General features: G+C 41.0%; 1 protein-coding gene across 1 annotated transcript; it reads left to right on the top strand.

Moving 5' to 3' along the window:
* The first annotated feature begins 67 nt into the window (after positions 1-67).
* LOC117473013 (neuropeptide FF receptor 2-like) lies at positions 68-26,446 on the top strand. The gene is given in 5 exon segments (XM_034118481.1): positions 68-286; positions 6,938-7,272; positions 16,610-16,638; positions 16,640-16,716; positions 25,600-26,446. Coding segments are annotated over 4 exon segments (1,281 nt in total). The 5' UTR covers positions 68-286; positions 6,938-6,944.
* The last annotated feature ends 1,152 nt before the right edge of the window (positions 26,447-27,598 follow it).

The following is a 27,598-nucleotide window of genomic DNA, read 5'->3' as shown; positions in this document are numbered from 1 at the left end:
TCTAAATCGGACGTCTCCGGCTGAAAATCCTCCACTCGCGCTCTGAGCGGCTGGCTGAGCGCATCCTGTAACACATCCATGAAGCGCTTCGCAGCGACGCACGCGACACCGAACTCATACTGAACACAGCGGGAAGCGGAGCTTGAATCTATCTTTTTTCAAATGCTCTGTCTGCGTGTTTCTTTCCCTTTCATCCACGTATGTTTCATTCAGAGGGAAGTAGACATCTTTTACTTTTCTTTTCCTCGGAGTGCGCAGCCTGTCTCCAGATTTGAAACCAACCAAGGTAAGACGAGTTAGTTCAACAGTATTTTGTGTTAAAACTGTGGATATTTGTAGTTGAAGATTCCATTTTTGTTCCTAAAGTTTGAACGGTACTCATTGTACAATCGTCGTGAAGTGATTGTTATAGGTTATCGAGGTGCACGGCTTTCAGGTCACATACAGTAGCGTCCTGTTCTCCATCCTGACAGTTTTCTCCGCTTCGGTGCACAGATCATTTGGACACAGGAACCTCTTTGTCCAGAAGTGGTCAGTCGTGTGAGTTATCTTTTGCGCACAGTCAGCTTCTCATGTTTGCATCCTTTGCAAATTTACACGCAAAGTTGACAGCAGAGGAGAACTAACAGGAACAACAGCCCTGGGTACCGTTATTTTCCCAAGGGCGCATGAGAAGTGCAGCGACTGTTAGACGCGCAATGTTGGCACATAGTGTGGTCCTGTCTGCCGGAGCAGGTTGATGTGAAGAGGGCATAGCTGCAGCACATGTCGGTCACTGGGGGCTGGAGGCTAAGAGTTGAGGCCGTGATGAACAGGAATATTGTCACCTTGTGGTGTGTTTTTTTTTATCGTGTGACTTGACCTGTTTAGACATTGCAATGTATATTTTATACATTTATCCTGTAAACGTCAACTGGCATTTGACCATTTTCATTGTGAGAGATGCAGGTTGTTCAACTGGAAACTGAGGAGAGGCTCGCTGAAAACACGCGCACACCACATTTTGTCCATGCATGCTGCAAGGGAAGGAGATTGTCTGAGATATTAAATAAAACGACACTGTAACAAAGAAAATATTTATTCAAAGTGGAAAAATATGGGTTTGTAGACCTTATTCTAGCAGTTTCCTGCAGTCTAGATGTTCCCCTGATATGTTAATTGAGGTTTATTTAAATCAATTATTGATAGGTCAAATACATAATTGGTAATGAAAAATATCGATTGTTGCATCCCTAGGTTATTCTTGGTTTGTGTCCCTTTAAAGTCTATCGTGCTTATACATCTCGTAAGAGAAAAACTGCACATCCAAAAAAGGTAAAATGTCATATTTGTGATATTTTGCAGAACATGTTTTCGGTGGACCGTTGTGAACCAGCACTGTTTGCAATTTTAGATAGCTGGGTCAACTTCAGTGCAATCATTGTTCAGCAAGTATCTCCCCAGATAGTATTTGGATATTAAACACTATTTCTAAACACATTTTGCCTCAGTGGTTATGATGCCATTTAACATGTTCAGTTTACATGGCTCTTCCACTATTTCATTCCAGATTTTTGCTACAAATCAAGATTATCATCGAAATCTTGATAATTCTGCTGAAGATTAAACATTTCCATTTAGATTAACTAGCATCTGTCCCCTGAGAATGTAATTTCCCTCATGCCTCTCACCACCTTCAGACCTTTATTACTAATGACTTCCATTCAAACCTCAAAATGACTCAAGTTAGCTGCAGGGGCAAAAACGCTATACGACCACAATTACTATCCGGCTAAACAAATAATACAAACACACTGAGCGAAACAACAACATCCATCAGGGGAGGGTGATGCCCTTCTCTTGTTATTAATGGATACTAAGAAAGAAGTCATTACTCATCCATTTACAGATTGCATAATCAAAATGTGCCAGACTGTGCGTTACACACGTACAGGACGTTAAATCAATGTTTAGTGAGACGGAAAGCAGTGGTGGAAAGTAATTAAGTATTTTATTTTCTGCTAGTTTTACTTGTACTCCACTATAATTACAAGGGAAATATTCTACTAAAAACTACATTTATTTGACAGTTGAAGTTACTAGCTTCTTTTTCACATAAATAACATGTGTTTTTACGATATATATATCGTATGTGTGTATATATATACACACACTAATTTACCCCAGGGGCGGTTCTAGGGGGGGGGGGGGCAACAGGGGCCAAAAAGTATTCAATATATGTTCTACATTGACACATTTTAACATAACAAAACCTTACATTTATTTGTTTGTGATAAAAACAGGTTATGTAATATTCTATAATAATATAACACTTTCAAAAGAGCCATTCGGCTTAATGAGTAATTATTCTTAAGTAAACGATAGAGTTGCCTAATGCATACAAATACACAACAAGAGTTTATAGAGACAAAGATAGAGATTTTAAATTTGATGTAAGGACAGATGTTCATTTCTGATGTGAACATGTCATCTGGAACTATCCGTCACACCAGGTTCATTGCAGGGCTCAGGTATCAAGATTTGGGAAAAAGGTAATGGGAAGTAGGTGAAATGTGATTAAACCGCACAATTTCTCACTCATCACGTACTGAACAAATTGAATACTGAGCGCTCCACATCCTCGAGGTAGTCACACATTTACTCTCTGAAATAAGAAAAAAAATCTCATGCATCATATTGGAAAAATGGTAGTCTCTGCTGGAAACCAACACAGCATAACATCTTTTTTTGAGTGTTTTTCTATAAAGGCATTCAGTTACATACAAACCTTTTGTCATTCTCATGAATACTAAAAACATATTTTTCAGGGTCTTTGGAGATTTTAGCCTTAGGCATATATATGTCCATTTTATAGGTTCTCTCTTGCTGCTTGATGCTTACACATTCAAAGTCTCCTTAAAAAAGCAAGGAGAAAATCATTGACACAGAAAAACACCACAAATTCGTGTCCACAGGATGCAGCAAGCTTATTTTGTAGTCTCAAAGAAAACAACCTGTGATCAAATTTCTCAGTAATAGTTGTTGTCCTAAAAACCTTCCTTTCAGCGTGCTTACTTCCTTTCAGCGTGCTTACTTACTTGTATACAAAGTGTGTCTCAGATACACAACCTCACACACGCCCGCATCTGACATTCCATAATAAGCCATTTAATAAGGCGGGTGAGCACATTTTAGAGCTCTGAAAATCTTCACTGCCTTTAATTAGCCCCGGCCTTTGTCCATTGATTCTTCATAGTTCAGCTCCTCCACACAAAAGGAAGCAGCAGTAAGCTTAAAGAACGATTTTCCTACTGTGAGATGTATTGCCGTGGGTGATTAAATTGTCAGAAAAAGTGACAGAGCAATAAAATAATTAGTCTACCCAGAAGGTCAGCATGACAGGTAACACACAAACTTTGTTCCATCTAGCTTCTGCTATTGTCCTCAATCATCCCCATAATTCAATGGAGATCACACACATTTATAATCAGACATAATGAGCAGGATTCATAATCACAACAGTTACACTTACGCTGATGCAGATCAACTTCACAACATCCCCTAATTCCACTTCAAAAACACTTGTACACCACAGACACAGCTGTTAGGGACGGAGATGGTGTTTGCATTTCTGGACCCATTTTGTTCTCCACTTGCAAACAACAGCCATTTACTTTTTTCTGGTATGTGTCACTTTCGAATGGTGCTAGAAGGGAGTCAGACAGCAGATGGTGTTTACAAGGACTACTGACAATACTGTCAAAAAATAAATGGTCATGTAAACAGCCTTTTGGGATTCCTGAAGAAGATTTCATGTTGATTAATTTTACTGTAGTCGCCCTTTGTTGATTTACAGTAAGTGAGAGATGGTAATGGTTGATTTTTCCACACATGTGACAACTGCAGACTAATGCAAGTGATCAAAAAGCAACCCAATGAATTCAAACTCACAGGAGAATGTAGGAGGTCTGTCTTAAGGCACTTAAATGGTTCTGAATCATAGTATTTTATGAGGAATATGAATATTTAATAATCTAAAAAAGAAGTAAGAAAATACCTGATTTAAGATGAATGTGTGAAATAAGTTAAACCAAAAATTGGACGAGAATCCAATGATTCCCAATTATTACAATAAACCATAGAAAACAGAACAACCTTCACAAGTATTGTTAATAAATAGCCTAAAAGATTATTCAATGATACAAAAAAACCTTTTCAACTAATGGTTTTACCAAAAAATATGTTTCATCGATTTATTGTCAACCAAGTCTTTTTTTCGAGGGAAGATGCCAAAGATTCTCTTTTCAATTTATCAAAATGTCTCAATTGTAATGAGTTGGTACTTTTTCATATTACATTTTCAAAGACTCAATATCTTGTTGTCACCTTATGCTTTGGACATTTTGTAACTCAGGCAACAAATAAAAAAAAACAAGGCAGATCAATATATTATAAAAATCATAGTTTCAGCCCTTTATTTGAACATTCATTAAAACTCAATCCAAAAACAGAATAAGGCACTGGTTCCTGAAGAGAGAGAAAACAGATGCAAATGCGTCACTGCCTTCTTGTTTGAGGATCTGTCATTGACTTTGATATTGCTCTCTCTGAGTTCACAGTAATCTCTCGAGACCAAACAACCTCACTCTGCTGTTAACTCTGCTCTCTTCACCTGCAAGTAGCTAAAGCCCCTACTCTGAGGGCTGTCTAACATCATTTTGGGGAGTTTAGAAAACCAAAAACCAAATTAGAAGTAGATGAGGACAGCTGAGGGTAAGTAGGCCCGTCATATGTCCCGTCACGTCCCCTTCTCCTTATAAAGCAGCCAGTGCAGTCGGATTAGCTGAATAGCCCTTTTTTATGTGCTCTACCAATTGGCTTTGCCTTACATTAATTAAGATTAACATGTCAGATTGTCAGGGAGTTTATTGGGTACTTGATAACTTTACTTTTGGCATTATCTTGTCAATGTGCTGAGGTGTACGATATTTTTTTCATTATGAAACACGAAAGAGCTGATGTGCCTGGTTTCCATACAAGCGCTGGTGATATGATGAATTATGCACACTCTACATATTAATGGAAACGATGGGACTATGTCATATAAGTGCAACTAAAATTAGCTGCACTACTCAATATTTTAGAGATTTTAATTGTAATATTAGCAATGGATCAAATGACTACACGCAACGTCATCTTTGGACTCTGCAGTTTGCCTCAGCAGAGCAAGGGTAGTCCCAACCAAAGCTGCAGGAAAGCGACTATTTGAGTTGAAATCCATCAGGTGGTCAATGTTATTAGTAATGGGGCTGCTCTAGCTGTGTGAAAGATGCACTTACACATTTACCAAATGAAACGTACAAAAGGTGATTCAAGGCCTTGCTCACTTCTGAGTTTGTACATCCTCCCTTCCTAGATGGATGCAAAAAGCATTAAACCAAACGAGACATCTTTATCTCGGAGGCGTTGTTTTAAAGTAACATTAATTAAATATGTTTGTCAAAGCTGCTTCGGCCGTTCATTGAATTGTTTTACCGCTGTTTGTTATGATCTGTCACATTAGCATAACAGCGTTTATGACAACTTATATGTTTACTTATAATTCAATTCACAAAGTAGCATAGATGTGGCAAGAATTTACGGATGCCATATTTTTTTTAATTTATTATTTTAATGACACATATGCACGCACACACACTTTAATCACACACATTATTTAATATATTCTTTAAGGTAAAGCACTACAACAAAATACTATACAATTAAAAGACATATTTAAAGTGGACCTATCATGCTATATTTGAATAATATATTGTAGGGCCATACCTATATAAGGTATATTTATACGTTTTCTTTTTCAAAATACCAAACAGATCATGCATTTTAGCCATGCCTCATTTCGCTCTATTTTGCTCTCCTCCACCCCTGTCTTTGCATGCGCTGCAGCTGACCACGCCCCCCTGCAAAGGAGGGGGCCGAGTTACGAGCGTTGTGTTACCATGCTGTTACCATGCCACGGCAACCTCTCATTCCCCTGATAGGTGGAGAGTTGGCCATATAGGCGGAGCTCCTCCGTCCTGACGTCAGAGAAATTTTCAAATCTGGATCAGTCTGTATCAGATCCGTTGCAGCCCCGTCTTTAGAGATTTGGGTATGGAAGAAAATAGAGAGGGTTGTGTTTTCTGACACTTGGTGAGTTCCCTGGAACACCGGGGACACATATTCATGTATAAAAGACGTACAAAAGTGCATTTTGCATGATAGGTCCCCTTTAAATTGATGAGTGATTTATAATATACATTGCTATCTTTATGACAACATGAAGAAGAGCAAATGAGTGCTGAGTGCAAAGCAATGTTCCTATTAATATTTTAACTGCACTTTAGCAGCCATTTGCACTTGTAAACATCATGTCAAGAAAATCTGTTGAATTGGGTGTAGCAGCATTCAACAGCTTTAGTAATATCCAGTTGGAATGTTACGGAATTGGGTCAGAATAGCGCTGACAGTAAAGGTAAGTGTTTGATCCCACATTTAAATAAATATACATCTTGAATGCAGGTGCCAAAAACACTTAGATCCCTCGATCATATCTGCTCCTGGGAGCCTTCTTGCTCCTCTCTCCTTGAGATAGATTTTAAGAATTGGGACGTCCTTGATAATAGTGATGAGATTATAAAGCAGAACAAAAGCCGGAGGAGCTAGGAGGCACATCATTGAGAAATCAAAAATCCCATATGTGAGTGACTCTGATGCCTCAAGTGTTGAAAAGAAACTAAAACGTTTACATATACATATTTATGCACAGAAGCATGATTACAGAAAAATGTATTGGTGTTCCATTTTATGGTTTTGTCTTTTTCTTCATTCTTTAAAGCTGACTTAAATACTCTAATAGTCTTCAATATGGCCTCAGAAAATAAAGTGATTGACCATAAAGCCATCCCTCATTTCTTAGGTTTAAAATGAACAAAGGACTTGAGGACAACTTGACTCAACTCTATGACAACTGGACATTTTACAACTCCTCGGTGGAGTCCTTCATACCGAGGAACAACGTCACCTATGTTAGATTTTACCTGCACCAGCCGTCCACCGCATCCATCTTCATCGTGTCCTACCTGCTGATCTTCCTCGTGTGCATGGTGGGAAATGGAGTGGTGTGCTTCATTGTGCTGAGGAGCAAAAACATGCGGACTGTCACCAACTTGTTCATCTTGAACCTTGCTGTGAGCGACCTCCTGGTTGGGATTTTCTGCATGCCCACAACACTTCTTGACAACATAATTACAGGTGAGCAGAACCCTAATTTGAAGCTTTCACTGTGTTGTTGTTTTTGACGTGTTTAACTTTTCTCAAAGCAAGGAATATTAGCCAAGCTGGCTGTTTCATTGTCAGTTGGCCGTTTCTACACAGATTGAAATGTGCTAACAAATAAAGGTAGGGAGGCTGTGAAATTGGAACAAGCATTCATGGTCTTCGAAGGAAAAATCGATCGCCTGAATGTTTGTCTCATTACAACAACAGGTCCAATTTTCCACTTGTCGAATACTTAATCCCATGACAGACTTAAAAAATAAGTGCCATTAACTATGTTTAAGACATTCATGGTACCATGAAGGATGCATAAATTAAGTATTAATCTTCCCTCGTCAAATACTTTCGCTTCATAACAAGATAAACTTACAAGCTAATTGCCTAATTACTGTCAGTCTCAGTTGAAGCGTAATGCAAAGACGTACGCTAACATTATAGAAAATCCTATCCACAAACATCTGTAATTAGCAGATATTTTGTGCTCTAATTACGTTCAGGACCAGAACTCACCCACACTCGCAAATAAAGGATTTATCAGCTCCAATATCTTGCAATCTGAGCATTAGTGTATGCATGTAAACACTGTAACCATGGCTGTGTATCGCTACTGATTTCAGGAAACAATATTTCAGTAGTAATTGCTTGGATATGAAAGAGATTCTGAGTGAACTCATGCTGTAAAGTTTGCAGAGAACCATGTGAGCTAGTGCATAAATACAAATATATATGTTTACATTGAGAGTTGAGCACCAAGCAGTTGGAAATGTACTTCAATAAAATAGCATACTAGTGTTACATGACGAATCACAGAGCTGCTAGCTTTGTTAATCCTTTGATTACCTTGTTCCCTAATCCCCAACTACTGATGGTATTTGTCCTCTTCAGGACTGCTTTGTGATCAGTTGAGACTTAAATTATTATGGAGTACCATTTCCACTACTAAAAGACATACTTGCTGGCCATCCCACGCAACATGAACCTTGAGACGTTGGTAGAATGATCTATTGTTTGCCTGCAGTTATCAGAAGTGAGGAAGGCTCAGAGGAGTTGAAATTGTGATCGCCGCATGCATAAATAAGAGCAGGGCTTTTTACACGTTGCGATGATTGGAGTTGACAGTTGGCTCTCAACAATACAAATCTCACAGTAGCGTTTCTCAAGGCGAGAGAGATAGTTGCTGAGAGTAGGCTACTGTCTACAGAAACAGCACTTACTTCAACTTTTCTGTTCAATAAAAACAAGGCAATAATGATTTAGGATGAACCAAGTCCGCCCTCAACTGACTAAAATGAAGCCATCATTTTTTTCAGCTTCAATCTCCAGTGCAGTCAGCTGGAAAATACTCACAAAATAAAGCCTGCGACCATGTCTCTTTTGTTATGTAAGAATGTCAATTGAATGACAAATGAATTAGCTGCGATTACAGTGAGTGTACATCCACTAAATGGCATCATTAGTCAACATTTTGCATATTGGGTGCCAAGCCTAAACAGGTATTACTACAACATATTTTACACCTATTGCCTTTTAAAAAGAGAAGCATTAAAAACAGCAGTGTAATCAGTCTGAATCTGGAACAGACCCTGGACATGGAGTTAGCTGAAATCCATCTGGCACAGTGCTTTGTGTAATTTAATCCCTCCAACAATTAAATAATTTAGAATTAAATCCCACAAATATTATGACTAGCTTACAGCTATCAAAAATAAATAAAAGATTTGCATCAGATTTCCATATTAAAAAGGATGTAATGGTTTATTAAATTAAAAAATCTCTCCGGAAGTAAACAAGAAGAAATCTTTTTTTTTAAATAACCAGCAAACAGGTCTGTCTGATGTCTTTTGAGGCTTGGAATCAGTATACTTCAGCAGTGTAAAAATCTAAATATCTTAAGTAAACCTACAGTAGAGTAGTGTCAAGTTTTTTCACATCTGACTATTTTAAGTAATTAGCGAGCTCTGAAATCTGTACCTACTGTTCACAAAATAAAATGTACTTTAATAGAAAAGAACATCAATCATGCATACTAATGAAACGGAGTAGAGTTACTTATTATACACATGCCCTAACATTTGGGGTGACATCAAATTGTATTTCGCATTCAGTGTACATTAAAGGTGGGGTAGGTAAGTTTGAGAAACCAGCTCGAGATCGCTAGAATTTGAAAATACACAACCGGAGAAAATCTGCCACTTCCTTACAGAGCCCCTCCTCCAACACACACGAACGCGCACATGACCAATGAGGGCACGAGATAAGTTTGTGCCCCGATGGAAGGCTGACAGGCAGGTAGGCCATCCAGTTATTTTAGCCGGGCCGGCTAAAATGATTGGTCGTACTTTTTACAGTATTACGGCTTCCACAGATGACATTTTTTAATGGATTTTTTGTCAAAGCACTTAAGATATTCATTGCTATCGGGATGTTAAGAGCATTCCATGGAATATAACAAAAAGTGTATTTCGAGCCGGTTTCTCAAACTTACCTACCCCACCTTTAAGTACATTATTTGAAAATTCAAATGTTCTCAAATGTTCTTGATGCAAACACATACAAAATACTACAGCTTTCACCATTTTAAAGCCAATATATGTGCTACAGAAAGCCTATGGGGTCTGCTCTAGGAAGGTCGTGGGGCCATTTAAAACCAAAGAGCTCCTTCCTTTAGGCGTATGTATATGTCAAGTTTATTTTCAAAATGTAGCCTTTTTGTGAACAAAGTTGACATTGTTATAAAGTTCGCTGAGTATTTAGCATGAGTCATCCCTTGTAGAGCATTATAATTGTAATGTGATGTGCCTTTTAGATTCAGCCTGACAGTAAAGGATGGATGCAGCGAGGCCAGCGAAACATTAGGCTTGGTCAAGGGTGCGAGCATGGAAATGTTGTTGATCTTTGTCCTGATATGCCGATTGAATCTACATAATACAAGACTAAAGTCAATGTTGTTGGTTTTCTATTGTGTCAAAATCATGATTTTAACTTTCAATCAACACAGCTATACATCTGTTTACCAAATGTTGACATGTGTTGATTTCTTTTAGTAGCATGACGCATGCCTAAGCAAAAACACAGTAAGTGCAGCTCCTGACCAGTGAATGAGGTGGGATGCAGAACAACACTACAGACATGCACACAGTTGTCAAAGTCAGCCAAAAACAAGGAGGTTTTTTTTTATTCCTTCCAAGAAAATGAAACTTTGACGTTTTTGAATATCTATCTTTGCACAAAGTTTTCAGACTGCGTCCTGAATGTGGAACTAGCATCAGCTAAGAAAATCTTTCTGATTGCATCTTTTTCTATTGGATTGTCCTTACTGGCTGCAGGCAACAACTGGGGAAGAAACTTTGTCAGTCGCCATGTTTCTGTTTATTCTGCATTTAGGAACCGCTGATATGTGAAGTTGTAAGGAGCTGTTTTTTGTAATACCTACTTATTTCACTATTTAAACCCAAATAGGTTTGGCAGCTGGATGAAGATAACCAGAACGTTTTTTAACTGTCTTACGCCAGCCTACGTGCCGGGTTGTAACAACCTGCTGCTGGCTATATTTCCAGTAAGTCTCAAAGTGCAAATGCAGGAGGAAAGCCTGCGATAGGCGTCTAGAAAGCATTATTGCTCAACTCCCTGTTAACATTTGAATGAATATCCACCTGGGATTCAAGTGTCCTGTGCCTTCAACACAGGAAACGACACCCTGCTTCCTATAAATAAAACATTAAACATCATGTTTTTCCTTCAAAAACACAATCTTTCCATCAAACAACTTGAGTTTTTTAACGGGATGTTAAGGAGAATAAATTGGTGCTTGTGAAAGGCTCAGCTGTAAAAAATGCTGTGGTTTGTTATGTCCCAAATCAAACCACAGCATGTAATCTGTTTATAGTCTAACAGGCCACATCCTGTCAGTGCAGAAACTGATCAGAAAGGCATCGATCTGGAGAGAACTGAAGCAGAGGGATTTCATGAAAGCACTGTAAGCTTCATCAGGGAGACATTTTTTACTATTTGATTTATTGCTGATTTTGAATGATTGAGTTGAATATATTTTAGTAGAAGGGTTAATGGCTGCCAAACAAAAGGGCAAAATTGTTTACAATAATGGAAAGTTTTTCAATGATGCTGGGCATTGTAGTTGCACTTTAGTACTCTACACTCCATCAAATTACAAAAAATGCAATGAAAGTGCACTTAAGAGGTAATCCAACAGTTAAGTAAGCACTGCTCACTTCAAATGATGGTAACTCAAAGTTGATTCACTGTTGGGAGGCAATTGGACAAAAGCTTCTACAAAATGAATGTAATCATTTCTTATTGTAATGCACGTGACAATAATAGCAAAGAGTAAACCAGAAACTTTTCAATAAATCCGCTCCATGGTCAAATGTGGATGTGTAGCTTAATTGAACATTACATTTACAAAATGATTTATTTGTAGTTTAAAGGTTTTCATATTCATTTGCCGAAGATCCTCTTATCCCACCTTAAATCGCAGTTTTTTGCGTGCACGCATTTAAAAAAAAAAAAGTAAAACGTTTCGCATTCACACAGAGAATAAAGATATGAAATGTCCAGTAGTCAAACTTTTGCAATAACATATTGTGCATATTCATACATAATGGTTTTTTCGATGAGTGAGAAAATGTGCACTTTAGAACTTTAGACTTTAGAACTAGCAGCTTCTATTGTGTGTATACATATTTACAAAGTAACAATAAGAGCTGTACCGATTTGCTATTAAATGCAGTCCTTTGAAAGGTAATTTGTTCACCCAAGTATGTCATGTGACATATAGTAGAGATATGACAGGAGGGGGAGGGGAAAGCAACAGTAATCATTCCAGTTGACTGGCATTTGCAAACTTGTCCTACAGCTGATCATCCGACCAAACTGAGCTTCAAGGAAAGAAGGGTCTCCTTCAGGGAGTTGAGCAAGATATAAAGGAAAATATGTAGTTTTAAAAAAAATAAGCAACGTTGCTATCTTGAAATGGAGTTCCTGCCAGAAGCACAGCAGTCAGGGAAGCACTTCTCAAATGTAGCAGAGGGGGAATAACAGAAAAAGTGATGCCTGCTAAAAAGAAAGGGGATGGCAAGTCAGGCTCTGCAGAAAGGCACAGACTTGGTATCACACAATGTAAATTGAACTCAGTGGGCTGTGCTATAAAGCACTGTGTCAATCAGTGTGGGAAGAGCTCTTGAAGTCTACCAGCATTCCCACCAGGAAGCTTTGTGGTGACAGCCTGATGCATTTCAGCGCTAGGGAGTGGACATTCAGACAGCCAATGACATTTGCCCGGGTTATGAATCACAGTCTGACAGGACAGTGTTGCCGAGTGTACGGCTCAAAAGTGCACACCAGTCAGAACGACAAGCGTCAAAATAGAAGAAAAGGAAAGACTTAAATATCCTCTGGGTGACATGTTTATCAAGGACGTGACGTGTTTGGCCGCGTATTGGCTCAAAATAGAAAAATAAGTGATGTCAGAGAAGATTTAAAAGTTCTCTGAATGGCATGTCTTTCAGGGATGTGACACATTGGTTCCTCCTTCTATGTTTACGGCCTATGTTGTTGATGAAGATGAGAGATCAGAATAATTATGTGTGGCCTTTTGTCTCTGTCTGTCTGGCTGCAGTGATCTGAGCCTCTTGCTGGACCTCAGACTGGACACCCAACAATCTGCTTTTGTCTCTCAAAGAAAGCATTTATCTTGAGCAACATTAGGATATTTAATGTGCTTAATGCTCTAATGGATCTGAATCACTGCTTAGTGATCTCTTGCAATTTGGGAACCCCATGAAAGAAGCATCACAAGGAAGACATGAAAGGGACACTGTTTATGATATGATGGTTAATGGGCCTGCATGATCACACTTGCATCACTTCTGCAGCTTAGTAGACAACATGTGACTTTTTATTATAGTTAATGTATTAGCTAAATTCATTGAAAGGACATCAAAGTAATCACTGTGAAATTAATTGTTTTCTGTCAATGTTTTACTATTATACATATACTGTATACATGACGATTCTAGCTTTTTTAATAGTTTTTCTAGCTTAAGACATCTTCATGGGCTTTGCAAATTCTAAAGCTAGAAAAACTATTCAGAAAAAAATCAAACATTAGTACATCATTGTTTTTCACTTGACAGTTAGGGGATACAAAAAATGGCAATCTGGAAAATAGACAAATGTACTTTTACCTGTAAGTATTAAAACAAGTTCACATTTGATGTGTACATAAATAGTACAGGTGAATTGTTTTTAGAAAAGGTTTTGAAACAATTTAAATTCAACTTACTTAAAACAACCAAGAATCATAAGTGCTATGTTTGTAACAGTTATCGTGTTAGTGGGCGGTTGCAGAGAGATTAGTGTTTTCTCCCGAGAAGACATTTTTGGAAAGAATTATGGCTCAGCTGTAAGTGAAGGTTTCTCATTTGACTATTTGCAGTATGTTCCCCACAACAACAAAAAAGAAGGTAAATATAAGTAAAAGATACAGGAGAATTGTGATCTTGTTGTGATAATAAATACATTGTGTATATTTATCATCTCTAATTAACTGGGCATGCTTTGAAAGGTCAGCAATGATTAGGGTAAATGTCCAAATATTTTCTATATGAATGCAGAGCCCGGACGTGTAAAATCGAGGCAATGGAAACAAGTGGTAAAAACAACTGTCAGCGTCATAACTTTACGTTTTTCCTTGTACGATGTGAGGGTCTAAGGACAGAGGGTGTCGTTTTTCTCATACTGATATTCTGAACAAACTGTGCTGTTGTATTTGCTGTAAAGTGTCTTTACTGTAGGGTATTTTATTATATGTCCAGCACTTTGGCTCGACCAAAAATCGTTTAAAAATGTGCTATATAAATAAAACTTGATTTGATTTGATTTGATCTGTCACAAAGCAATTCTTCCACAGATCATGTGATGGTAACCTTGCACAGATGGATTATCAATTTAAAACAGTTTTTAAAAAACCACGTTTATCTTCTCAAGGGGATTAACACTAGAACTGCCAACATTCCATTACTCCTAGAACCGCAGAGGGGGGTAATTTTTTACCCCCTATCGCAATAGCTTCTGCACTCGCAGAGATGTGATTTTTGTGTTTGTTGGTTTTCATAATTTCCTTGTATACTCAGTAAGACCAAAAAACTATCAAAATCTCAGTTAATGTGGTACACTTTTGCATTGCTTCAGTTTATAATCAAAACAAATTGAAATGTCATTAAGTGCTCCTCTTTCTCTCTCTCCCTCTGACAGCCCTCTGACATGTATCAGTCTCATGCAGCTCGCTGATACAGTTATAAGGGACCAGACAGAAAAAATAAACATATTTATAACTAGTTTAGCTTGATCCAGTGGTAGATAAAATAGCTAAATGTGATAGATCTAACTTGAAACGTGGGTTTTGCTCCGCTCACCGGTCAGGTCACGGCAATTTATATTAACAGATTAACACATATTTCAAAACACAAGGGGGACAAATTATCCATTTGGCGGTTCAAGTGTTAAACGTTTTGTTCAAATCTTACCAGTGCAAGTTCCTTAAAGATCTCCTATCATGATATTTTTAGGCATATATTAGTTGTCCATGTGTTTTGCTCAAAATACCAAACAGATCGTGCATTTTAGACATCCCTCATATCCCTCTATTTCAGCCCTTTTAGAGAAACGCAGATTTTGTGTCCTTAGCTTGAAAAAAGAAAAAAAGAGGAGGCGGAGCTAATGCCTGATCAGAATTCTACCGTGATTAAATGCCATATCATGTTCCAAACCACATCAAGGATTATTTCTGAAACAGTATGGAGCTCAAATGCTTTTCCTATTGCGGGTTTCCCACAAGGTGAGTTCCTTTTTTTACACATACTCCAGTACAGGTTAGCTCTGAGTGTTAGCGATGCTTGCTAATGTAAACAAAGACCACATTACGGCCAAAACACATCGTGCATTGTTTCTGATAGCACTGTTTCTCATAGGGCCGTGGGTGTAAAGCCAGCCCATATTTCCAATATTACGTCATATCGGACGCAAATCTGGATCAGCTCCGTTGTGAGAGATTTGGGTACGGAGGAAAAGAGAGAGGGTTTTGTTTTCTGACACGTTGTGAGTCTCCTTACCCACCGGGGACATTATTTATGTATAAAGGACATTAAAAAGTGCATTTTGCGTGATAGGAGACCTTTACATGATTATAATGACCTGTTTACTGACTAGGGATGTCAGAAATCCATAAATGCATTATTTTGTAGCAATACCAGTGAAATTCCACGTTTCGATAACAAATTGTTAACACAGAATTTGTTTTAAAGAAAAATATAAATCCTGTGCTTTAACATCCCACATCCCTTTTTCTTTACCCGTTGCATACTTTTTTTCATAAAAAAATGTTTTACAAGTGTCATGGCCTGGCTCTTAGCCATAACAAATGCGTGGAGAAGGACGAGTATATATAGGAAAAAGGTATTTCATATATATATTATAAAGCTCAATGTGGCCGAAGCCAAACAAAAAAGACAAGCAAAGAAAGAATAGGCAATGTGGCTGCTCTCCCAAATCCGGTCCCTCTGCAGGGGAGAGATCAAGAAGCTGGCTCCGGCCTCTTAAACTCCGTTGCCATCGGCAGGTGTGTCCTCAATCAGTGCAAGCAGAGGTGATCCTCCGGTGCCATCCGTCAGGTGTCCTCAATCAGTGCAAGCAGAGGAAGAATGTTAAAGCGCCATACACACCACAGGACCTTAAAGCAGGGGTCGTCACACAAGACAACATTGAATACATCATGGTCATGCTATAATTAACCATTGCCTAAAGTTCTTATCACTGAATAGAAACCTGAACACAACAAAGTGCAACTCTTTTGAACCTCGCTCCACAGGCTGCTACAAGTACCATTATCAATAATCCTTCGGCACCTGTCGACCACCAAACCCCTACCCCTAAAAAAAGGGATACTTCAGAAATGATGTATTGCTCTTCATAAATCTGTGGGACTCACAAGAGACAGATTCAATGATCAAAGATGGAGCAGCAATGTCCTAACCCTCAGTATTAGTGAAGCTCTGAACACATTTGGAAGTCTCTGTTACTTTTGAGTCAGCCACAATAAGGACACAAACACTGTCAGCATCTCAGGCCCTGATAAAGTAGGCTAAACACGTTTTAGACTTTTCCCCCCTCAGACAGCTTAATTATATATTGTTGCAAAAGCCTCCAACTACTCTAATGTTCTTATGTGAATGTGCTCGAGGCAGTCTGAATTTGTTGCACTGATGTTTTGTTGCAAACGTGTTATTCTTGCCAACAGGATGGCCTTTCGGAAGCCTGGTCTGCAAGAATGAGCGGCATGATCCAGGGGATCTCCGTGTCAGCATCCGTCTTCACTCTGGTTGCTATTGCTGTAGACAGGGTACAGTGGCTGTATTTCACTTTACTGCTACATGTAATATGACAGTACATTTCCTCTACCCAGCATCTTTTCACACTTGAATTGCCCAAGTGCTTTATGTGCAAAAGTAAACGGATTACAGCAGCAACCCACTCCGAGAACACGAACCTTCACAAAGGCGTCACAACCCGATTCATTTTCTGACTAAGTATTCTAATCTCAATTTTCAGTGACTGCCTTTCTGGAGCTTTCTGTATTTATCTTTTTTTGTGATAGGAAGATAGGTAAAAATGCTCCAGAATTGTTTTTTTATTTGATTTGGCTGAGAGGAAGCTAACAGCCTTTATCAATTTTTTTGGGTGTTAAATCCAAAATGAGTCCTAACATTTCTTCTTGGTAAAGTGAAGTGACAGTTTGATGGCATCATATTTGTGAAAAAAAATTCCCATTTTGGAACAATGTTTAAAAAGAAAATCTTCATTGGTGAACCTTGAGTTCAGAATATTTAAAAACGGATATGTGTTCCCCAAGGTTCCGGCTCACCTTAGATACATATATGTTTAAACCTTCAATTCACAAATAAAGATATATTTTAAGTGAGTTTAAAACAAAATCAGCACCACATCGTCTTTTTTGTCCCTTTACATCATTTTCCATCCCCTTATAAAGACAGCCCAATGAGGATGTTTGTACAGCCTTCTCATCTTTATGTGCTTGTCCTCTTTTCAACCATTGTGCTGAATTGCCTAATTGCTGTTCATGCAGATGACACCAGCTGGCTCTAAATCTTGCTTAATCACTTTTTAAACCATTGGAGGAGGCTGCAGTATAGGGAAATGTAAACCCCTCACATCCGGTGGTGTTTATATTGGCATCCAAGCTGTAAAATTGGCAGAGCTGTATTATTTGTATCGCCCAGTACTCAAACATTAAGCACTGTCAGCTGTCACCAATTGCAATTACCTGAGGGTGGTCTGTGGCCTCTAGAAAGGAAAATGATTTGAAATGCTTTGACACAAAAGGTCAAAGTCACCGTCCATCAGGCAGAAGATTAGAGTTAGATTTGAATGGATGAGTGGATAAAGGGCATTTTGTCTGCCCTATTGGCCGTTGTATTAATGCACGGAAAAGCCAGATCCTAACAACTGAATCTATTCATATGTGAGCTTATTGCTATCATACCATCATACCTAACAGAATCCCCTTTTCCTCTTAATCTTTAACATCAACACCATGTATTGAAATTGATATCAGCCCAGATGTCTCATGCATGCGTGTGCTCTTAAACTACAAATCAAAAGATCCTTTCACAGTGAGAGCTCCAAGCAATAAACCTTCTCTCTAACATGGTAGTCATCAGTTCTGTCTACTGTCAGTTTCTAATCTAGTCTGAGAACAGACGCATGCAGCTGCCAATAATTACACCATGCTTCACGCAATATCTGATGATGTCAACTTTTTGAAAGCTTCCTGTCCTCTTTCCTCCGAACATGGATGTGTAATATAGAAATGGATACAGCATTGGAGGCGGGATCAATTGATTCCCAATAAAGACACTCAGCTAGAGCTCTCTTAATGGCTAAGAAGTTTAAAGATGAATACATGTTGTATTTAGGCCCCGTCCACACGGAGACGAAATGAAAACGAACCTTAGGTCGTTTTCAAAAAGTCTTCCGTCCACACGGAAACGGCTCAAGAAATGTGTCCGTCCATGTTATGACCGGCTCGTAGGCCACAACGGAAAGAGAGAGAGAGACGTTCAGGGGTTTCCAAAAAACCACGGCACATTTATTGTGGCAACACCAAAAACAGGGTGGGCGAGGGGAAAGGATTCCGGCGAGGGTCTCCCCACAGGAGTCTTGGAGAGAGTGGCGAAGGCCCCCGTGACTCCGGGCAGCTGGGCTTAAGTAGAACCTGGCTCCGGCCAGGTGTCCCCAGTTATGCTGATTGTCTCCTCAGCTCCACCCCCATCAAAGGACCTGCAACACTAACGCACACCACTAACAGGCCACAGGCTCTGGGGCCGTCACAGCCCCCCCCATAAAGTCAGGGTCCCCCATACGGAAACCCTAGGCACCTAAATTAAACATTCTTATGCCACCTACACATAAACGATCATATTCATACAGACAAACATCGATGAGACAGTTAATTAATGTACTTATTGCAGCAGCCTGCATATATTTGGCACCCCTGCTGGTCTAAGAGTGAAACAAACTCATTCAGTTATTGTTCAGTTAAAATTCATTCAATTATGTCTGCCACCTTATATATCTGAAGAACCAGCACCTTACCGTGGTAGAGAGGTTGTGTGCCCTGTTGAACCTGGGGGCTGTGTTGTCTGGAACCTTGTGTTCCTGGTAGGGGTCTCCCATGGCAAATTGGTCTCAGACAAGGGCCAGACTGAGATTGGTTCAAAAGACCTCATGAAAGACGACACACGAAGTGAGGATACCCGTCCCCGGTCCAGCCAGGAAGGACCTCCGAAGCCCGGTCCCCTTCTGGAGCCAGGCCCAGAAGGAGGACTCGTCGGCGAGCGTCTGGTGGCCGGGCTTGCCACGGAGCCCGGCCGGGCACAGCCTGAAAAGGCAACGTGGGCAACACCTCTGCTTCTCCGTCCCGCGGGCCCACCACCTACGGGAAACAGCGATGGGGTCGGGTGCGCTGCCAGAAGGGTGGCAGTGAAAGCAGAGGGTCTCTCGGACCAGACCGGGCGACAGAAGCTGGCTTTGGGGACGTGGAACGTACCTCTCTGGGGGGGAAGGAGCCGGAGCTTGTGCGGGAGGTGGAGCGTTACCAGTTGGATCTGGTTGGGCTCACCTCTACGCACAGCATCGGCTCTGGAACCTTACTTCTGGATAGGGGTTGGACTCTATTCTTCTCCGGAGTTGCCCAAGGTGTGAGGCCCGGGCGGGTGTGGGGATACTCACAAGCGCCCTGGTTGGGTTGCCTTCATTGTTGGAGTTTTACTCCCAGTGGACGAGAGGGTCGGCCTCCCCCTACGGCCTGACGGGTTATAGGGGGGAAAACTCTGACTGTGTGTGTTGCTTTATGCCCTAACAGGCAGTTCAGAGTAGTACGGCCTTCTTGGAGACCCTGAAAGAGTCCCTGTTATGGGGCTTCCTGAAGGGGACTAATCTTATATCTGTGCTGGGAGACTATTCACGCACATGTGGGCCAATGATGGAGACACTTGGAGGGCGTGATTGGGAGGAACGGCCCCCCTGATCTGAACCGGAGTGGTGGTTTGTTTACTGGACTTCTGGCTAGTCATGGATTGGCCATAACAAACACCATGTTCGAACATAAGGATGCTCATAAGTGTACTGGTACCCAGAGCACCCTAGGCAGAAGGTCCATGATCGATTTCGTTATCGTATCATCGGACCTGAGGCCGTATGTTTTGGGACACCTCGGGTAAAGAGAGGGGGGAGTTTGTCAACTGATCACCATCTGGTGGTGAGTTGGGTCGAGTGGCGGGGGAAGCCTCTGGACAGACCTGGTAAGCCCAAACGTGTAGTTCGGGTGAACTGGAACGTCTGGAGGAGGCCCAAGTTCAGGAGGCCTTCAACTCACACCTCCGGCGGAGCTTTTCGGGCATTCCTGTGCAGGTTGGGGACATTGAACCAGAGTGGGCGGGTGTTTCAAAGCCTCTATTGCTGAAGCCGCTGAGGGGAGCTGTGGTCTCAAGGTCTTAGGTGCCTCAAGGGGCGGTAACCCTCAAACCTCCTGGTGGACACCGGTGGTCAGGGAAGCCGTCCGACTGAAGAAGGAGGCCTTCAGGGATTTGTTATCCCGGAGGACTCCCGAGGCCGTGGCCGAGGCAAAGCAGCGGGTGTGGGAGAAGTTCGGAGAAGACATGGAAAAGGACTTTCGGGCGGCACCAAAGTTGTTCTGGAAAACTGTCCGACACCTCAGGAGGGGGAAGCAGGGAACCATCTACATGTAATGTGTACAGTAAGGATGGGACGTTGTTGACCTCAACTGATGGAGTCATAGGGCGTTGGAAGGAACACTTTGAGGAACTCCTGAACCCGACAACTCCACCCTCTATGGTAGAGGCAGAGCTGGAGTATGATGGGGGGATCAACACCAATCTTCCCGGGGGGAGGTCACTGAGGTCGTCAACAACTCCACAGTGGCAAAGCCCCGGGGGTGGATGAGATCCGCACAGAAATGCTGAAGGCTCTGGGTGTTGAGGGACTGTCATGGTTGACACGTCTCATCAACGTTGCGTGGAATTCGGAAAACAGTACCGAAGGAGTGGCAGACCCTCTGATCCCCCTTTTCAAAAAGGGGGATCAGAGGGTGTGTGCCAATTACAGAGGCATCACACTACTCAGCCTCCCCGGGAAAGTTTACTCTAAGGTACTCGAAAGGAGGGTCAGGCCGATTGTTGAACCTCAGATTGAGGAGGAACAATGCGGATTCCGTCCTGGTCGTGGAATCAGCTTTTTACTCTCGCAAGGATCCTGGAGGGGGCCTTATCCGGTCTACATGTGTTTTGTAGACTTGGAGAAGGTGTATGACCGGGTTCCCAGGGAGTTACTGTGGGAGGTGCTGCAGGAGTTAGGGGGTCTCTACTCAGGGCCATCCAATCTCTGTACTCCCAAAGCGAGAGCTGTGTCCGGGTCCTCGGCAGTAAGTCAGACCAATTTCCGGTGAGGGTTGGCCTCCGCCAATCCTGTTTGTAATATAATAATAATAATAATAATAATAATAATAATAAATGGAATTTATAAAGCGCCTTTCACGGGACCCAAGGTCGCTGTACATGGTGGACAGACAAAACAAAACAGACAATGAGGAGTGAACAAAACAAGAAAATAAATAAATAAAGGAAGCCAGGGGACCAGGAAAGGACTAGGGTCCGAAGGCCATAGTGAACAGGTGCGTTTTTAGTGAGGATTTGAAGATGTCCAGTGAGGCAGCGTTCCGGATCTCGGGAGGAAGTGCATTCCAGAGGGTGGGGGCCGCAACACTGAACACCCTGTCACCCACAGTACGAAGGCGAGAGCGGGGGATGGAGAGCAGGCCCGTGTCTGAGGACCGCAGACTCCGAGAGGGGGTGTAGGGATGTAGGAGGTCTGTTAAGTACTGGGGGGGCGAGGGTATGGAGGGACTTGTACGTGAGGAGGAGTGTTTTATAGTGAATCCGGGACTTGACCGGCAGCCAGTGAAGGTGGATGAGGGTGGGGGGGATATGTTGCCATGGCTTAGTGCGGGTGAGAAGCCTGGCGGCAGAGTTCTGGACATATTGGAGCCTGGCCAGGTTTTTGCTGGGAACCCCGGACAGGACTCCATTGCAGTAGTCCAGACGGGATGTGATGAAGGCGTGTATGAGTGTTTCTGCCACAGAGTCAGAGAGTGAGGGGCGGAGTCTGGCAATGTTTTTGAGATGGTAGAAGGCGGATTTGGTCATGGATTTGATATGCGCCTGGAAAGAGAGAGTGGAGTCCAGGATGACTCCCAGGTTGCGGACTTCAGTGGACGGGGAGATGGAGCAGTCGTCAATGGTGAGAAGCAGGTCACCAACCTTCTGGAGCTGCACCTTGGGAGCCACAATGATGAGCTCAGTTTTGTTGCTGTTTATTTTTAGCAGGTTTGATGACATCCAGTTTTTGATGTCCTGGAGGCAGTTGACAAGGGAAAGAGGTGGGAGCTGTGTGGACGGTTTGGTGCAGAAATAGAGCTGTGTGTCATCGGCATACGAGTGAAAGCTGAGACCATGTTGGCGGATGATTTGACCAAGTGGGAGCATGTAGATGGTGAATAGGAGGGGTCCCAGCACAGAGCCTTGAGGTACACCTTGGTTAACTGGGGCCGGAGGGGAGCTGCAGTCACTGATGGTAACAAAGTGAGTCCTGTTAGAGAGGTAGGACTCGAACCAGGCAAGAGCTGTGTGACTGAGGCCAAGGTAGTGTGACAGGCGGCTGAGGAGGATGCTATGGGATATTGTGTCAAAGGCAGCGGTGTGGTTCTAATGGCTTCATCGGTCTGCGACCTTCAGCACTCACTGGATCGGTTCGCAACCAAGTGTGAAGAGGCTGGGATGAGGATCAGCACCTCCAAATCTGAGGCCATGGTTCTCAGCAGGACACCGATGGACTGTCCACTCCAAGTAGGGAATGAGTCCTTACCCCAAGTGAAGGAGTTCAAGTATCTCTGGGTCTTGTTCACGAGTGAGGGAACAATGGAGCATGAGATGGGCCGGAGAATCGGAGCAGCGGGAGCGGTACTGCAGTCACTTTACCGCACCGTTGTGACGAAAAGAGAGCTGTCTACCGGTCAGTCAATGGAGAGAGAAAGATTATCTTTCGATCCCGTTTGAATTGTGCCACGAATTACACATATGATGTTTGTCAATTTAAAAGATAATTTTACAAGTCAAAAAAATAAAAATGTGTCGTAAAACTGTGAAGTAACATCTTTTTTGTGTGAAACCGCTCAATGAACTACATCCCCCGTCTCGCACCACACACCAAGACGGCCGTCACGTTGGCACATTTCACTTCTTTCTTTCAGAATCAGGCGAAAAGTATTAAAAGAGGTGAAAATCACTACAAGTCTGGGCATGTTGAGAGCTGTACATACACAAAAGGGGAGTTAGTCGGTTCCGTAAGAGCCAGCATGCGGGACCGGGATTCTGGGATTTGAAGTCTTTCAAGTTGCGTATTTTTCATAGTCTTATATTTCAACAGTTTTACGACAAATTGTGACTTTTTCGACATGGAAATTATTATTTAAGATTAACAAACATCATATGTGTAATTAGTGGCACAATTCAAACGGGATCGAAAGATAATCTTTCTCTCTCCATTGACTTCAATACAAACTTTTTCCGAAATAAGGTCCCATGAGTCCCACCGGAAGGGGAGGGACTTCGCCTCTCTATTGAGTTAAAATATCAATAGTGTGGCTTTCCAAGTTAACATCAATTGATATGACTGCGATTAAATCAGCATATACTTCTGCCAGGGGATGCCAACCCTCAAAATCTCCTGCCACCCTCTTGCCACCCCATGAATATTTTTCTAGATCCGCCCCTGGGTGAGTGTAATAAGGAGGCAAAGTTCAGTGTGTTGCCGGGAGCATATAAGGCTTTATCCACGATGTTGAAAATGTAACAAAAAAAAACTAGTTAAAAATAACTACATGCCGTTCTTAAGTACAGAAGTCACGAGGAAATCATAAATCAATAATGAATTCTGGTTTCAGACGAAAAATAACACCAATTTCTTGAAGGAAAGTCTGTTGTAAAATACAATTTTAATTTGGTGGGACACATCCAAATTAGAGTGCATTCTTTTTTGTAAGTATAGCTACAAAAAATTGCCTCATTTTCCAACGTATCTGGTAAGTATCTTCTCTCAGATGTCTCAGAAAAGGGCTTGTGGGAAAAAACCCTAAAGAGGTTTTCAGCAAAGCACTAAAAAAATGTGGAAGATTGGCCATAGGTTCACGGATGTAGTTAGTCATACCTCTATTCAGCTCTTCAAAGTGCCAGAAATAAAGAAAGATGGGTCTGACAAAAAAAAGGGCAAAGAGCGTATTAGCTACACAGAGCGGTTCCATCTCACAGAGGAGTACGGAGTCAACAGACTCTCACTTGATTGTGGCTTTCAACCTCAGACTTACATTGCTGCTGGCAGGGATGTCACATACTGCAGGGACACACTGCTGACACTTCAGAAGGAAACATACAGACAGCACACCGTATGAGCTGCTCATTTATACCAAATTGAACAGTAGACCTCTGTTCTAATTTAAATATAATTTTAGGTTAATCAGAGCTTAAATTCCTCAAAAATATATAGAAAGCAGTTAAAAGAAAGAAGGAAAAATGGTCCTTAAAAATCTCAAAGGTTCTCTGAGATATTCATCACCATTTAGTAAAAACAGCATGGTGTGCTTTTGTGCTCTTTCAAAAAGCACCACTTCACCCTTTTGCACAGTTTGCTGCAGATATTATTTACCTTTTAATAACATTCAACACAACCAATATAAAGTAGTCATGGATCACAATGGCGATAATAAGAGAGGCTTGGATAATTATGCCCAAATTGTTTTGAAATGAGTCTAAAGTAAATATTGCGCTTTGCAGCGATGAAAAGGGGAATCAAGCAGAAACAGTCACGTCAATGTTCTCTATTGAAACCTGACCCCAGAGTTATCGCAAATACAAATGAATTTTGTCTATGTATGTGCTTTCACCTTGTTGATCTTTTTATTTATTTAAATATTGTATGTCTCAGCTAATTATTCTAAATATACACGTGGTAAGCAACAGTCATAATTTTAGGAGGTGAAAGACAACTCAAAACAAAAATATGATATATATATATATATCCCATATCTGTGTACTCTATGTGTTTCTATGAACAAAGTGTATTTTTTAAGATTAGAAGGGCACAGTTGACGAAACATGCTGCTGTATTCCCAGGAAAATGAAAACACCGTATTTGTACAAATACAATTCCATTTAGTATCAAGGATTTTTGCAAAAAATATAAATATTACATCAAATTACACAAATCAGGAAACCGATCTCTGATGCAATATTGACAGGACTCATGAGGTTTGGCTCAAACGTTGACAGTTTAACAGTGTTTCTGCATTTTTATTGTTATATGCATTGAACTATGGAGATATAGTTAGTCAAGTGTTGTCTGTTTACTCAATAATATGGAAAGGGTTGCTTCATAAAAAAAGGTGAATAACCACTGCTTTATACATATGACCTAGAGGTTTTGGATAACATCCCTTTGAATACTTATCATTTTTGAAGTAAATGTTCTTTGCTGTCACTCAACATTTGTGGAAAACATATTTTTATAAACAGGTTAAATGTCTACTTGAATCTTCCTGATCCCGTCCTTTTTTCCCTTATTTTCTTTTTGCAGATTCAGATGCATTGTCTACCCATTCAAGCAAAAGCTGACTATATCCACAGCCTCCTTGATAATAGTCATTATCTGGGTTCTGGCCATATCCATCATGTGTCCATCTGGGGTGATGCTACAAGTTACCAAGGAGCACACCATTCGGATTTTACTGGGTTATGACAACAAAACAAGCCCGTTTTATTGGTGCAGAGAGAACTGGCCAAACCAGGAGATGAGGAAGGTTTACACCACGGTTCTGTTTGCAAACATCTATCTAGCTCCACTTTCCCTCATAGTGATCATGTACTCCCGGATTGGCATCACACTTTTCAAAACTTCAGTTCCGACAGCAGGAAAGCCGGGTCATGAAAACCGGCGCACTGTTTCAAAGAAAAAGCAAAGGGTGATTAAAATGCTTCTAATAGTTGCTTTGCTTTTCACCCTTTCCTGGTTACCTCTGTGGACCCTCATGATGTTGAGCGACTACGCCAGCCTGACTGAGCAGCAGTACAGAATCATCAACATTTACATTTACCCCTTTGCCCACTGGCTAGCCTTCTTCAACAGCAGCGTCAATCCCATCATTTATGGTTTCTTCAACGAGAATTTCCGCAGAGGATTTCAAGCTGTGTTCAAATTCAGCCTGTGCACGGCGGACGGACAGCGGAGGAACACCTACTCACACAGGCTGCAGGGAAACTCTGTGCTCCCAGCTAACAACGCACAGACGTCCCTGGAGCCTATTTCTCTCAACAGTCTAGATAAGAACACTTCCAGGCGACTCAATCATGTCACTGAACAGGACTTGGTAATGGAGGACCTGGAGAAGGCTTCTTGCAGCAGCGGGGGGGTGACTGCAGTTTCCATTTGATAAAACGTTATCAAAGGTGTTCACATTTCTGAAAATGACCTGTATCATTGAAACATTATTCATCCAGAACCGCTTAGTAGTAGTTTGTCCAAGGCAATGAAGATACTTATCCTTGAAATGACATATAAAGCATTCATTTATTATTTGGTTTGTCTTGAAGCGGGCTACCTCACAGTGTTTGCTTCTGGGATAAATATGTCTCCAAAACAGACACCTAAATAACCAATCAAAAAAAATAGAACACTAATTTTGTTGAACACAGTTCCTTATCACCTGGAAGCCACACGACGTATGTTGCACATATTGTGCCATGTAAAAAATGGACGCAGGTTGTGCTGTATGTTGGAATTGTTATTTTCAAAAAGGGGGACAAATCTTGTTGGATAGTGCATCCTTTTTCAATTTGGATTGGTAATAAGTGCATTGATAACAGGCTACAGTTCTGCTCCATGACATGCAAAACAAAAAACCTGTATACATGTATAAAAATGCATTAAACGTGTATGTACTATGATGTATGCAGAGCAGATTTCAAAAGTCAAGTCACTTCAACAAAAATAATTCAACGTTTTTATAAGATGCACACTGGATGAATTTGTTTACTATTCACTGTTATTGATCATGAAAACCTGAGTGGTACTGTGGTCTGTAAACCTGCTTTTCAAGCTTTTGAACAAGGCTTAGAAATCAAGGGCTAAAACATGAACTCAAGCACTTGCACACGGTGACAGAAGTTGAAGTAACAATCTTCAGACTATTCAGACTAAAACAGGGCATACACTAATACTTAATTAGTGTAAAGCTTTTCTCCTGGAATTGCTAAACTGCAAATATATTATCGACTTTTGCATTTTACATGGCTATTTTGTATACATTTGTAACAGTCTGCTTTGCCAGCTGCTCTCTTCTACAGCCTGTGGTTTTAATCATTTGTCTTTTCAGTCTTTCTGAAACATGTCCCTGTGTTTCCTATCCGTAATATGGGATAAAAATGGCATCTGGCTAGTAAATGTGAACATCTTGCCATTTTAACCAGGATTGCTCATTAGCATTTACCAACTACAGGCTGCAACTTTGACAGCATGCCGTTGGCTAACACACATTATACTGAGAACAAGTAATCATACGTTCATATAATTACTGTAATGTTGG

This window comes from Trematomus bernacchii, unplaced genomic scaffold (genome assembly GCF_902827165.1).
Source record: "Trematomus bernacchii unplaced genomic scaffold, fTreBer1.1, whole genome shotgun sequence".
NCBI lineage: Eukaryota > Metazoa > Chordata > Actinopteri > Perciformes > Nototheniidae > Trematomus > Trematomus bernacchii.
The sequence above is the reverse complement of the archived record's forward strand: the minus strand, read 5'-3'. Positions and strand labels throughout refer to the sequence as shown.